At 44.1% G+C, this 13943-nt stretch overlaps 1 protein-coding gene across 37 annotated transcripts in view; it reads right to left on the reverse strand.

Annotated features, from left to right (window-relative positions):
• The window catches only part of ANK2 (ankyrin 2), a 271916-nt gene that overhangs the window by 13703 nt on the left and 244270 nt on the right, over positions 1 to 13943 (reverse strand). For 17 of the 37 annotated variants that reach the window (XM_071555418.1, XM_071555392.1, XM_071555397.1 and 14 more), the window contains 7 exons: positions 13370 to 13598; positions 12238 to 12363; positions 11965 to 12087; positions 11152 to 11181; positions 9605 to 9626; positions 1475 to 7186; positions 27 to 101 (listed from right to left, as the gene is read on the reverse strand). In XM_071555418.1, the coding sequence (XP_071411519.1) occupies positions 27 to 101; positions 1475 to 7186; positions 9605 to 9626; positions 11152 to 11181; positions 11965 to 12087; positions 12238 to 12363; positions 13370 to 13598 (6317 nt within the window). The remainder of the gene's footprint in view (positions 1 to 26; positions 102 to 1474; positions 7187 to 9604; positions 9627 to 11151; positions 11182 to 11964; positions 12088 to 12237; positions 12364 to 13369; positions 13599 to 13943) is intronic. The other 20 variants (XM_071555417.1, XM_071555411.1, XM_071555423.1 and 17 more) reach the window with 4 other exon arrangements.

The raw sequence follows: 13943 nt of genomic DNA on the forward strand, positions 1-13943 counted from the left end.
TCTGGAGCAGAGAACATGCATTTTACCTGTCCAGCTGAATCCCAGATGATCAGCGATGTGGGCCAGTCTCTCCTCTGTCCTTTCCTGATCATCCTGCTGATCTGAAGGTCAAAGAGAGCCACAAGTTGCCTTTTACAAGTTAAACACCACAGGTGATCCAGCCCAAGAGGGGAAGGTGCTGGTTTTTTCTAACTGCTGTGTCTAAAAGTGGACAGGCTGCGTGACTAAAGTGAGGACTGTAAATCCCCAGGCTAAAAAATAAAACCAAAAAGCTTGATTTTTCAAAAAGCACAGGACTACCTACATTTTCCATTTGAAAATCAGGCTTTCCAGTGAAAATCTAAGCCAGGACTGAAGCACCTGCTGTGTCTACTTGGGCCAAGCATTTTATTCTAAAACTTCATTCTACCACTAAATTGAAGACTTTAACTAAGTCAAGAGCCAGAATTTTCCATGCCTCCTTAGCAAATGCCAGGGTTGAAGAATTCACCAGGATTGGTGCTTCTGATTACACTCTTTCTGCAGTAGGGAAAGTTTAGTTCAAACAGTCCATACAGCACTTTGGATTATGGTCTGTATCTGAGACATTGTCAATTTAAGTGTCTTTGATCCTTCAGATAAAATACTCATAATGAAGGCAAGGAAAAATCAGATGGTCATTGCCAGTCTCCATTTATTTGCTAACAGTGAGACTGACGGCTCCTCCCATCCCCAAAGCCAACTTGAGGATGGCAGAGTAGGAGTTTTGATTTTCCCTGAATGCACAGACAGCTTGTGATACCTCTGATTCAGGACATTGCTTAGGGTTCATGATACATGCACGGGTCATTTCAGCTCCCCAGTTTCCATTATGGCCACTCGGTAGGAGTGCACAAGGAGGAGAGAGGAAAACCAAACACCAGAAAACCTGCACTAAAATTACTGGTGGCTCAGAGTTTCCTTGAGACACAGATGGACAAAAAAAGAAACATAAAAAGGTTAATTCTTTAAAACTTCTGCAGATCTCTTTGTCTAACAACTGGAAAGAATATAAATTTGCCTGTCTCGCTTTCAATTGATGTCCAAATGTTTTGTTATTAGTAAAAGTTAATAGTTAGTAATAGGGCCAGGGAAAGTCAAAAGCCAAAACGTGCATGACCCAAGCAATTGGTTTAATGGGAAAACAACACACACTTTTAGAAGTGTTTTTGTTTCTTAAGGTAACACTTCCCATAAGCATTTATGGTTTGCAATCTTGAGATTGGTTCACAGACAAGAACAGACAGACACAACACAAAAAAACCCAAACACGGCTCACAGGGGGAAAAAAAAAGCACAACTAACCACCAAAAGCTGAAAAGAAAGTGCCACAGGCGTTACACCTGCACACAAACTCACACAAACACACACACACACGCACACCAAAGGAAACAAAGAACAGAAAAGTTTAATCATGACATGCGTCGCACAGGGAATCCCAGTCGTTGGCAAATACCTTCAGCATGGTCATGGACATTTTCGTCAGGGATACGTTCAATCTGAGTCTCTACAGACTCATCCCAAATGGGTCTGGTGTCAAAGATGTCTTCAGGAACTGACTGCTGAGTCTCACTGGATGGCACATTTTCAATAACTGAAACTTCTAGGGCGCTACTGCTTTCATCATCTGAAACTAATTCTTGTTCTCTCTCTGACTGCGTGAGTCTTTCCACTAATTTAGAAGCTTCATCACTAATTTCTTCAAAGAACTCTATGGAGTTTTTGTAAAGATCAAAGAAATGGTCCTTACTTTCTTTTGTGGGACTAAAAGCACCGTGGGAGCCTGAAGTGCTTCTGCTTTTAACTGGCAACCGTGATGAGAATACCTTCGATCTTGCTGCTGCTGCTGCCTCATCTGGGTCTAGCTCCCACTTCATCTCCCTGTCTCTGGGCTCTGCTTCTGCCTCAGCACAACTCCTAGCTCTGACTGAACGCTTAGCCTGTGGCTCCACGAGGCTGCTCGCATCAGACTCCGATTTGCTGCGGTTCTCTTGTTTCGTGGGCACAGCGCCCGTCACGGCGAGCGCCTGGGGCGGCTCCACCTTGTCCACATATGTGTACTGTGGCTCAGCTTTTTGGGAAGCGGTTTTGATGGGAATTTTAGACTTTGGTTTTGCTTGCTCATCTTTTCCTTCACACCGTGAACTGTCCAGGAAGTCGTCTGGGGAAAGGCTCTCGTTTTCCGACTGTTGGGAGGGCTGCGATGCGGCGGCAGCTGTTCTGACAGGGATTTTGGATTTGCTTTCACAAGAAGGCACACTCTCCATTAGAGCAGTGGGGATTTCAATCACAGATCTCTGTTCCTCCGGGGAAGAGTCCGGGGACTCCTCACCCTGTTCGGAACTAGCTGATCTAGTGACTCTGGAAAAATCTAATTCCTCTTCTACCGCACACTGCTCAGGAGAGATGGGGCAAGGCACCTGACTGCTGTCGACCGGGTCGGTCTCTGTTCTGGAGGGGGGCTCAGCTTCAGAGGCAGCAGTTTCTTTCTTTGGTGATTTTGAAGAAGCTGAAATACCCATTTTAATTGGAATTCTGGATTTAAGATCTGCTTTTGAGGTGCCTGTGCTGACACCTTCACCTGCCATTTCTTCTGATTTATCACTGGACTCGGGTGATGGGGGTGAATATTTCAATGTGTCCTTTTCTTGTAGATCTGACTCCTCTGATTCTGAAGGTGCAAATGGGTCCAGTGAGCCCTCCAGCTTCGAAGGTTCTTCCTCTGCTCCTTCTTTCACTTCTTCAGACAATGAAACTTCTTCCTGAGGCTCCTGCCCACCCTGGAAGAAGTGAAAGCTTTCATCCGGGTAGTTCCTTTTGGTCATGTCAATGGCTCCACTTCTAGTCATCTCAAACAACTTGCCTTCCTGAAAAAGGAAAGGATTTTGTTCACTGAGTGGTGTCCCTTCTTCGGTAGGTGTCCTGGCCGGTGTCGTGTCAGGGGTTGTGCCTTGTGATCGCCTGTCTACCATCAACCCAAATATCTTTTGTTCCTCTTCTTTCACCCGAGCTTCAAAAGCTTCGTCGTCTTCACGTATTTCGCTCCACATGTCAGAATCCACATCAGTTCTAGTGATGACAACTTGACCCATCAGTTTCTCCGTTTCATCTCTTACGTCCTCAAGGGCAGATTCTGCTAATTGTGTGGAATCTGAGGACAAAGACCCTTGTGACATTGTCTGAAATCCATCCTCTGCTTTGGGCTCTATTTCCATATACACTTCCTCTGAGGAGTGACATTCACTACCTGTGTCTCTGCTCAGTAAAGCTTCACCAGTCTGATCTTTCCCTTCTGCAGCAGAATAGGTTTCCCTAGAGAGCAGACTTCTACCAGTCCCCACCTCACTTTCTGAGTCAATAAAGAAATGCCCAGAAGACACATTTTCATAAGGGCTCACTATATATGGAGCACTGCTGTCACTGGCATCTGCTACACTGTCAAGCTCCACTGTTTCAGTGGTAAGGGATGAATACTCTGGCAAGGGCTCCTCAGCAGGACTATCTCTTTGAGTTGTTTTGGAACCTGTCTCTGCTTTTCCCAAATCCCTTCCCAAAGCAGAATGGTGAGTGGCATCATCTTCAGCCAGTTTGCAGTCTCGTGGCACTGAGCCCTCAGTGGTACTGTGTCCACAGGAAGGGCCATCTGCCTTCTCTGACACAGCTCCTGCAGGAATGGGATCTCTGTCTGTTAATGATGCCGTGGGTTTGACAACCTCATCAGGAGCATCAAATTGCTCAAGTGTTAATGAAGACTCAGTGTGAACTTCTTTTGGAGGACAGTCACCAAGGGAGTGACAGAGAGTGCCCCCAGGCTGTGTGACCAGGCTGTGAGGACTGACTGTCTCACAGTCACCTGTACTGTCACAACACTGAGATTCAGCACAACCATCAGCATGACAAGTGCCTGACTCTCCCGTGGAAGCCTCACAGCTGCGCCCAGGGATAAGCGGCTCCTCTTTGTCACCTTTGCCTTCTGCTGTACCCACACCTATCCCCACAGAGCACTGCTGGGAATCAATGGGCTGGAAACCTGCTTCGTCGGGGCTCGAGCTGGACTCCATACTGGATGGTAAAGGCGAGGGTGGCTGCACTCGGATCACAGGCTCCATTAAGAGGCCCGAGTCAGCTTCTTTTTTGAGCCGAGTCAATTCTGGCTCACTTTCCGAAGAGGAAGAGCTTTTCCTAGATTCAGCTGCAAGTGTAACCACTGTAGGTATATCTTTTTCTACTGCAGCTGTTGGCTCTGCTGCTTCAGTTTCACATGCTGCTTCTGAGTTGGCAGATGCAGAAGATTCATCCTGCTTACGACTCTTTTTGTAATCTCTCTTCTGTTTTGCTTCTTGTTCCAATTCATCGAACATTTTGATTTTGGTCACCATTTTAAACATCTCCTCCTCGGGGGTCAATCTCTTCTTTGGTTCGCTTTCCGAATCATCCTCTGGCTCTTCATTGACTTCGGGGATCGTGGCCGACTTTGGTATGTTTGACAGGGACTGCAAGTCTGCTGTTTTAGGTGTGATCTCATAGCTAATTTCTTCTGAACTAGGAGTTTCGGGTGAAACGGGACTTTTCCCCGAACTCTCCATGAGGGATGTTTGCTCTAGACTGTCATCATCGGCACTCCCCTCGGGGTCACGGAGAATCCTGGAACGCACCGACGCCAGCTCTGGGCAGCCTTCTCCTTTGCTAAGAGCAGACTGCAGAGGACCCTGCCCCAAAATACAAGCCTTCACTGTTGGTTCTACGGGGCTGCTTTCAAGGGAATCACGGCAGGGAGACTCTTTCATAGGACTGGGCTCCAAAGAGTCGGGTGTTTTGTGTGATGAGTTATCTTCTAGCACTGGGCTTGCTTCCAGGGAGTCTTTATGACTTATGGTCAAAGAGTCATCTGCAACTGGGCTAAAGCTTTCACTATCATGGCTAGCAAGTGAAAGTTCCAATTTCTGGGGACTTCTAACCGCAACACGGCGTTCACAGGTTATATCTTTTTCTTTCTCTAAAGCAGTGTCATGTGTTTCAGAAGACTTAGTGAAATGTGCAGTGGTTCTGGATTCGTTATCCCTGCTAATATCTTTCATAATGGAAGTTGAGCTACTTCCTTTAAGTTTATCAGCCTCTTCTTCAGAGGCTGTAGGTACACGCTCTTCTGATACATGGTCAGAATGAGACTTACTAGTCTCAGTACCAGCATCTAGCTGTGTCTCAGTAATACCTTTTTCATCTTCCTTTGAGGAGAGTTCCTTGGGAGAGCCCGTTTCAGCTGTTGTGTGTGCTCTGGCCGCTCCTTTAGCTTCTTCCATTTGCCCATCAGTTTTCTTTGGTGAGAATGAAAGGCTTTCTGGGCTCGTTTCTGGAGTCTCTGCCAGACCCTCATGCTTGTAGCTTTCCTCAGAGCTGACCTGAGGCGTTCCATCGAGCAGACTGCCTGGAGAGTCAGCCACACCTTCGTGCTTAAGGCTTTCTGAGCTCCCATCAAAAGCACCACTTTGCAGAGAAAGAGCAGGAAGGAATTCATCTTTCCCGTACTCTGTGGGAAATGTAACACCAAAAGGACTGGTCAAGACTTGCTCCAAGTTAAGTTCTCCCTCCTCTGTCACTGAGAGGTGTCGGAACTGTTGGTATTTGTCATTATCCTCCAGCTCTTCTTTGATGACATCAGAAAAGTCTGTTGAGGTTTTCCTGTCAGGGCTAATCTGGAAGTCAGGATCTCCTTGGTCATCAGAAGTCCTGCCCTTCCCAGACCCTGTTTCTTTGGCACTTGCATCAACTATGACAGGAGGGAGAGGTTCAGTTGGCTTTTTGCTGCTCTGCTCTTTCACCTGGTCTTTACCACCAGCTTTCTTGGTGGTTTCAGTGGTGGAACTTTGTGTTTTTCCTTTTTTGGATTGTGGTTCTTTCTCTGCTTTTGGGACCGTGCTCGGTTTGTCCTTCTGTTTGTCTGTCTTGAGGGCTGTTACTCGCCTCGTCTCGCTCTGCGAGGGAGTTGTTTTCCTCCGGGTCGTTTCCTTCTCGGGGGCCTGTTGCTTCTGTTTGACAGACTTGTGCTCGAACAGCCCGGATATGTTCTTGGACGGGTCCTGCCCTGACTGGAAGGCTTTCATCAGCTCACGAACTGACATGGTCTCTTCCAGCCTCTCAGTCTTAGAAGAAGGCGAGACGGGCGGTTGGGCTTTGTGTGCTGCCGGTTTTTTGACCTGTGCTGGTTTTTTAGGTGTCTTTTCAGCAGGGCTTTCTTTGGCTTGAACTCTGACGGGGAGTTTGGACCGCACTTTTTGCTCGTCTTCCACTCGTTTCTGAAGAGCTTTCACTTTGTCTTTTATGGAGCCAATGGGAGTTTCCTCTATGACAGGGGACACGGCTTTGGCCTCTGGAGCAGCTGTCACCTTCAGGCCAGGTTCCCCACCTGCAGACTCATCTGCAGTGAGCTTTGGGAGTCTCAGTTTTTCTCCACTGCTCTGAGCCTTGCCTTCCTTGGGCTTTGGCTTTTCTCTTAATTTTGCCCTAAGAGGCTTTTTAACTTCTGAGGCTGCCTTCTGTTGCTCCTTTCCAGTTTTGGGCGATTCTTTTCCTCCTTTTTCAGAATCCCTGCTTATTACTACAGCTTCAACCTTCTCTTCTACTGAGTTCTCTTGTAAGGCCTTTGGCTGTACCTCATGAGGAGAAACGCGTGTTTTTAAATCCTCTGCCTTTCCTTTCACACCTGGCTCCTTCTTCTTTGTCGTCCCTTTGTCTCCCCTGACTTTGACACTGGTTGGCTCCGTGACTTCTGAAGGGGCATTTCTTCTGGCCTCCTCAATTTCTTCATCGCTGACAATGACCCATTCTTCTTCTATGGGTTCCTGTTTGGAAAGGGACTTGTGCAAAGCATGTTCTTCTCTGGTATAGGATCCACCTCTCAGAATTTCGTTTACTTTTTCTAAGTCCTCTTTCACTCTTTCAACTATTTCGAAAGGCTCTCCTGGCTCTTCTTCAGCGGCTTTTCCAAGATCTTTCACTTTAATGGAGCCTGACTTATCAGAAGGGTCAGTTGTCAGGATGGCAGTCATTTTGATCAAGTCTTGTTTCATCTCAGAAACTTCAGACAACAGGTCTGGGCTGGCTAGTACAGGGACTTCATTAACCAGATGGCTTTTCAGGATAGATGTTTCTGTAGACTCTGTCTCGTCATCTTTGATGCGAATGAAAAACATTGAAAGTAAAGTGGAAATCAAAAATAGAGATTGGAAAATGTAATCAGGACTGAAAATGACAGTCTTTGGTTGTGGTGGTAGGAAGGTCAACGAAATGGGCCGGGAATGGTGGATCCACAAAGTCTGAGGGCACAAGAGCAAAGCAAAGCTAACGGGGTGGGGGAAAAAAAACCAACTGAAAAGGAAGATGGCAGGAAATAACTTGCTTCACTTTATCGCTAGAGCACAACCACACATACAGTATCCAAGCTGGAACAAACCAAATCAGGACACCACTAAAAAGAAACCAAAACAACAACAACAAAATTTAAAACCAAAACCAGAAGAAACACAGTGAAGTTACACAAAGAGAGGCATCTCAAGATTGTTCAGATGTTACAGATCAATGTTCAAATAAAAAGAAAAACAAGAAAAAAGGGGGAAAGCATTAGAACTGATTGAAAGTCGATTTCCTCTAAGAGAAAGCCAGTGTTAGCAAACTGTCAGAATAACATCGGGTTAGCAGTTTTGTTTTAATTAATGACCAAAATAAAAGGTGAGAAGTGTTTCTGCAGTAATCTAAAGTGTGATCAAATACGTAGAGATCTGAATCAGCTGCAAACCGGCATTTCATCTAAGGGGATTTCACACCTACACAATGAAACAAACAGTCTTTTGTTTTAGAGGTATGGTCCTTTCCTTGGAACATCCTCATTGACAACTAATGAACTGACCGAGGAAAGAGAAGACAGAGAGGAAAAGGAGAGAGAGTAAGAAAAAAACTGTGAATCAACTTAGAAGTGATTTCAGAGTTTTAAAAAATGTAATGTATGGCAACCCAAAATCAGAGACAGTCACACTAGACACATACGTACAATTCATGTAAGGCAAGTTATTTCCATGCAAAGCAAAGGTGTTGCAAATGCTGCTGGGGATGCTGGAGCTTCAGTTAATAAAACAAGAGCTCTAAAAATTAATCATATAAATTAAAGGTACATGAAAACCTTGTAAAACATACTGTGGTGAAATATTTGTCTAATCTGGCAATCGAGACACAGGAAGGCGGCTGCAGGTAATTCCCATTATGCCATAACTGCCTGCTGGGAATGTTTCAGTTCAGCAAGGACCAGTTGAAAATGGATATTGAACAGAATATGAAGCAGTGGAGGACTGAAGCAAGTTACAAGCAGAACACAATGCTCAGGAATTACAGTTGGACATTCTCCCTTTAAAGGCAGCACATCACATGGAACTGCACATTTGGACACCACAGTCTTACAGCCAAAGCACTAAAGCAACCAAGGAGAACCCAAGCAATACAAAAGTAGCTGTGTTTATCTGTACAATTTTGCTAGGCTGTTCTCCTGGATGTAACAAATGCTGAAGTCTGTGCTGTGCACTAATTACAGCCAGACTGAAGCAGGGTATTTTGGTGCTGAACACGTGGCCTTTTGGTGCTGCTGTTCTGGTGTGAGCTGCCCAGTGCACACTGAAATGCTGGGCAGGAACTTCATGGATTTACAATACATATTTTCATAACTATCCATGTCTGACTCTCCCACTGGCCAAAGAAGCAATGTAATTAGCCTGAAGCAAAGCAGCTCCAGTGGGAAATCAAGGAGTTCTGTGTGGCCTGGGCAGCTGGTGGGGAGGAAGCAGTGGTGGAACAATGCAAGGCGTGGCACTTTAACTGGAAACAAGACAGATGTCACTCCCTCCCTGAACAGATCCAAGAAATCTCTCATTTGGAAGCAGCTCTCATTAGAGCCTCTCTTCAGTCTGTGCAGGAATTGGTTTGATTTGCCTCTTCCCTGAGGGAGATCTCAGTGAACCCCTGGCCCTCGGGTTCCAGCAGGCACGGCCTGATTCTGCAGCCCAAAGGGTGCTGTGCCAAACTTCCCTGTCCTATTTCCAGCCATATTTCACCACAGTACAGGGCAGGGAGCAGGGGCAGGGTTAAACAGCCTGGTTACTTTGGACAGTATCACTTTTTAGCATGGCTGCATTCATGAGAGCCATGAAATACATTGGAGTCTCCATTAGGTCTCATTAAAAGTGATACTGTCCCCTGTCTCAAATACAAGGCAAGAATGGGTGTCAACAAATGGGGAAAACAAAGAAATGGAGGGATGAGCATCCATACAAGCAAAATAGCAACAGCAGGATCACCAGGGATGTCAAAGGAAAGTAAATGCTTAGATGAACGGTTTTAAACTGTAGCACTTGTTAATTTATACATCAAAATGAATTTAATTGGATAGCTGCTTTGATATTAAATTGCTTTCTATTGCATTTTAATTGATGTTATTAGCAATAGCAGTTAAAAACAGCTCTCTTTCATGCTTATCTTTACTCTTAACCAACTTTCATACAAACTGCATTATAACACTTCCAAGGGTAAAAAAAGAAAATCTTACTTTTTTCTGAAGTCATGTCAACCTGGAAGAGAAAAAAAGGGGGAAATTTAAAAGCTCAAATATAACTGATACACAGAAGTCACCAGTGAAGTTAAATCTACTAGAGGTGTGAAGAGAGACAAATTCATGGACTTACATGGAACTAAGGATGTATTTAAAATAACAGTAAAAGCATGGCTTGATTTCTTTAGTGAAAGAAAACACAGTCCTTGCCAAAAAAAAACCACTTTAGGCAAAATGCAATGTCAGATATGAAAATTCAAGAGCAAATCTTGGAGGCTGCCTTGTAATTTGAATTTATTTCAGTTCTGCTACCATTTGCCCACACAAGCACATACTGTATAAATTTGGCTGTGAAGTAGCAATTAAACATTAAATTTCCTATACAAACTCGTGGAGGGGGCAGGATGACTGTGGGGAATGCAAATCTTGTACTGCTGGTACAAGACACTGTGTGTGTTGTGTTGTGGTGTTTTAGTGAGTGTTGGAAAGGTTTTACTTGTTTGAAAGTATTCTTTATGGAGATAAATGCAACACACTGTCTCAGTTAAGGTGTCAGTAAATCCTTGCTTGTCCCCAGCCTGACAATGAACAGAAGTAAATCACTGGCTGTACAGGCCTTGCAGTGCTTTAGGCTCACACCACGAAACATCACACTCAGCAGTGTGTGTTCCAGATCCATCATAGTCTGAGTTCCTCTGATGCACAGATTGCCCTCCAGGGTAACCTGAGATCCCCAGGATCCTTTAGTTCCCCTTACTTCATGTTCTTTCAGATCAGCATTGTGTCAGAACACTGATTATTAACATAAAAACCCAACAGAATCAACAAAAACCAATTTAAAATGGGAGGAGGTTTTAGCCATCAAAGAGCTTGCTCTTTTGTGCTTTATTTTTGTATATAAAAATAGAAGTCATGTTTACCACAGGAGTGGTAAATATTTCTGTAACAATAATAGGAAACTGCAATCCATGCCCCAGAACTGCTGCACTCTGTTCTGCATCCATGGAAAAGATGTCCATCCTCTGTGGGGAGCTGGCAGTTCTCACAGTGCTGGCTCTCTCTGCTTTCCAACAGCTGAGCACCATCAAAATGTGGGGATGCTTTTCTAATGTTCCCCATCCATGCAGGGCTCAGACCTCGGGGAACATCCACAAGGCATGGAACACCCAACAAGCACAGGGCTGGGTGGAGTTGGTGCCACTCAGTTTATGCTACTGATGAAAATTCTAAACCTTTTACATGAGGTAAACTCATTTGTGACTTCTGGGTTAGCACTGACTCTACAGGGTGGCAGAAACCTCCAGTGTATTTCACGTTACAAATGGAGAAGATTTGCAATTGTAACATAGAGGGAGTTAAAATCTGTAAATTCCAAAAGGGAGCTTGCACAAGAGGCTTTTAATTGCACTCCTCTTTGTTGTGTTTGTAGCACTGAGCTAAGGAATAATGTGCCTGTTTTACTACAGATTTCACCTTCCAAATTGTCTGTGAGTTGTGTTTGGGTGGTGTGGGTAGGCAAGAACATGCTGATTTAGCAACATTACCTCTTCTGGTTCTTGGTCTGAATCTGATTCCTTTCAGTTCCAAATTGCCATGCAAAAAGAGAAGGGGAAAAGAGAGCAGGCAAAATGCAGGTTTTTTAGAAGAGAGTAGGAAAAAGTAACTTCTGACAACATTTAACAGAAAAGACGAAAATGCAGAATGTTTCTGCAATTGATTTCTTATGTCAAGAAGCAGCAAAACTGAATGGTCAGTTTAAAACACAAAACACTACAGAATAGAGCAAAATATAAAGAGAAAAGGTGCTTCTGGGTGTCAGACTTCTGGAGATCCTTATTTGTGCCAACACTTTAAATATAAACATGCTTTCCCCCCATAAATTAGCATGAATTAATATTTAAAACAGTTAAGAACATTAACCATTTAAAGTTAAAATATGCTGAGATGTGCAGTTCTAAAATTGCACCAAAATGCTATAATAAAGAGAAAAATGAACACCAACAGGGCAGGATTTTGAACACATTTCTAAAAGACAGGCAGCTTCTAATCTGACCAGGATGGAAAAAAATGTGCTTGCACAGATTGAACATAAACTGACTCTTTCTAAGAAAACAAGTGCTCAGTATCTGATCTTGCTTAAACAGAAATCAAGGGCACTCCCACTCATCTCTTCTGAGTCCTCAGAAATACCTGGTAACATCTTCAAACACTGGCCCTACAAGTACCAAACCCAAGACACTGAAAGCCCTTCAGTGGAATTTATTCTTGTTTAAAATCCCTGACCTCAGCACCTCAGCAATATTTGCTTGTTTGTGTGCTCATGCTGATGGCTGCAGGTGAGGAGAATCTCACAGTACCTTTGTGTAAATGGGTAAAGTGATGTTTAAATTACATATGGCTTGGTGAACGAGGCCTCTGGTAGATTTGGGCTCCTTCATGAAGGATAATCGCCCACAGGGCTCTTGGGTGGTGTCTCGCACCTGCCAGAGCAAAAACACCTTTTAATGGAATAGCACAGGGAGAAAATTAAGTTATGGTTGGCAATTCAGCTACATTCATTTTTTTCTTTTGTTTGCAAAAATATGGTGATACTATAACCTGAAATATCCAAAAGGAGTCATGGACATTACCTTAACAAACAGAGGAAGTCTGTTTTCTTTGAAGGCAAAAAAGCTGAATATATGATGTTGCCCACTCTTTGTGAGTGGCACCAAATTGCCAAAGCAGTCTACATAGATGGGCTTTCCTTCTAACACCTGTTGGAAAGGAAAGAGCAGCAAAGCAGCAATTAATGACAGCGAGGTGGTTGGGATTTCTTTAAAGGATAATTTTCATCATCACACACAAAGAAATATTTTCTTCAGCACTCAAATCACAAGCAAAAGCCAATGTGTATCAGTAGATTCTGTGTATTGCAGCTGGATTTGTAAAGGCCTGGAGCTTCTGAGAGCCAGGCCTCAGTTAAATACCTCTCTGAGATCCCTGTATAATGGCACTGCTTGTATCTTCAGATTGCTGTTGTTAAGGTCCCTCCACATGTTTAAATATCAGATTAGCAATTTTGGAGATATTTCCTTCAAAGTGACAATTCATTAATGTCTCATCCTCACTTTCCAGCAATCAGCCTGGTCAGCTTGATAACCCTTTCATTATCTGTCTGCTGTGCTCCAGAAATGCCTGTCAGAGTTTCAGGAACAAGAATTTCCAAGGTGGGATTCTCATGGAAAAGAGGCTGAGCTAAGCACAAGACTATGCTGTGCATGTAAGTTAAAGCACTTCCAATTTGTCATCCCCTCTGAGGCAGCTGACAGAGCCAGAAAAACTGCATTTATCAGGAAGTTTGCTGAATTCCACATAGGAAAGCTCTTGCCTGTTCAGCAACAGAGTTAATTTTGTTTTGGTAAAGCAGAACATTAATCAAACCTGCTAGTTTAGCTCCTTGGTGTGTAAAGGTGCTGACAAAACATGGCTGCTGTCACTGCCTTTTCTGGTTAGTGAAATGCATTTGGGAGTTACTGGAAGTTGGGATTTACCTGACCTGTTTGGCTCTGACTCCCTGTGGACTAAGAGTTCCCACTGGGAATAGGGTTTCATCACTACTTTTCCCATATATCTGACAAAAATCCAAGTTCCCATCTTATCATGATAGTTGACACTGCATCGTGACAGCAGCTGTTACTTCTCAGTATTTGTGGCAGACAGAAGGCACAAAATATTGGTTTAAAAGCAGACACCAAAAATGGAGGGAACAGAGCCTTGTACCTCCACATCCCTGCTTCTGGCAACTTCAGCAAAGTTTTCTTGCTGCTCCAGGGTTTTATCCACCTTGTCGTCCGTCATGCAGAAACACCTCAGCCTTGCTTCGATGGGGTCGTGGGATTTGGCAAACACCACGAATTTGGCCATGTAGGGGACACAGATAATCTCTCTGTACACTTGGGAAGCAAAAGTAACAGACTCTTGTGTCTGCCGACAGTCTATCAACCAAAATCTGTAACAGAAAACGAGGAGTTGTGTGATCAGCACAGACAGATCTGAGAAAGGAAATTGTATGTCTCCCCATCCTGGCAGTATAAGGTGGTAACCACAGCAACTGGAGACAACAAGTTGGAAAAAAAGAATTATCGTGCCTGTTTCTTGTCTGTCATTTAACCTGAAGGATAGGAACACATCCCTTAAATACAACAGCAAGACCTGGGGGTCTTCAGGTGAATGCAAATGGTTTTGCCCACTGTGTAACACCACACACTAAGTCAGGAATTATTCCTATGTGAATTGAGTCACATATTCTTATGTGGATTTCGTGTTTTCCTGCCTTCTTTCCCAGCCATCACTT

This window comes from Pithys albifrons, chromosome 5 (assembly GCF_047495875.1).
Source record: "Pithys albifrons albifrons isolate INPA30051 chromosome 5, PitAlb_v1, whole genome shotgun sequence".
Classification (NCBI taxonomy): Eukaryota; Metazoa; Chordata; class Aves; order Passeriformes; family Thamnophilidae; genus Pithys; species Pithys albifrons.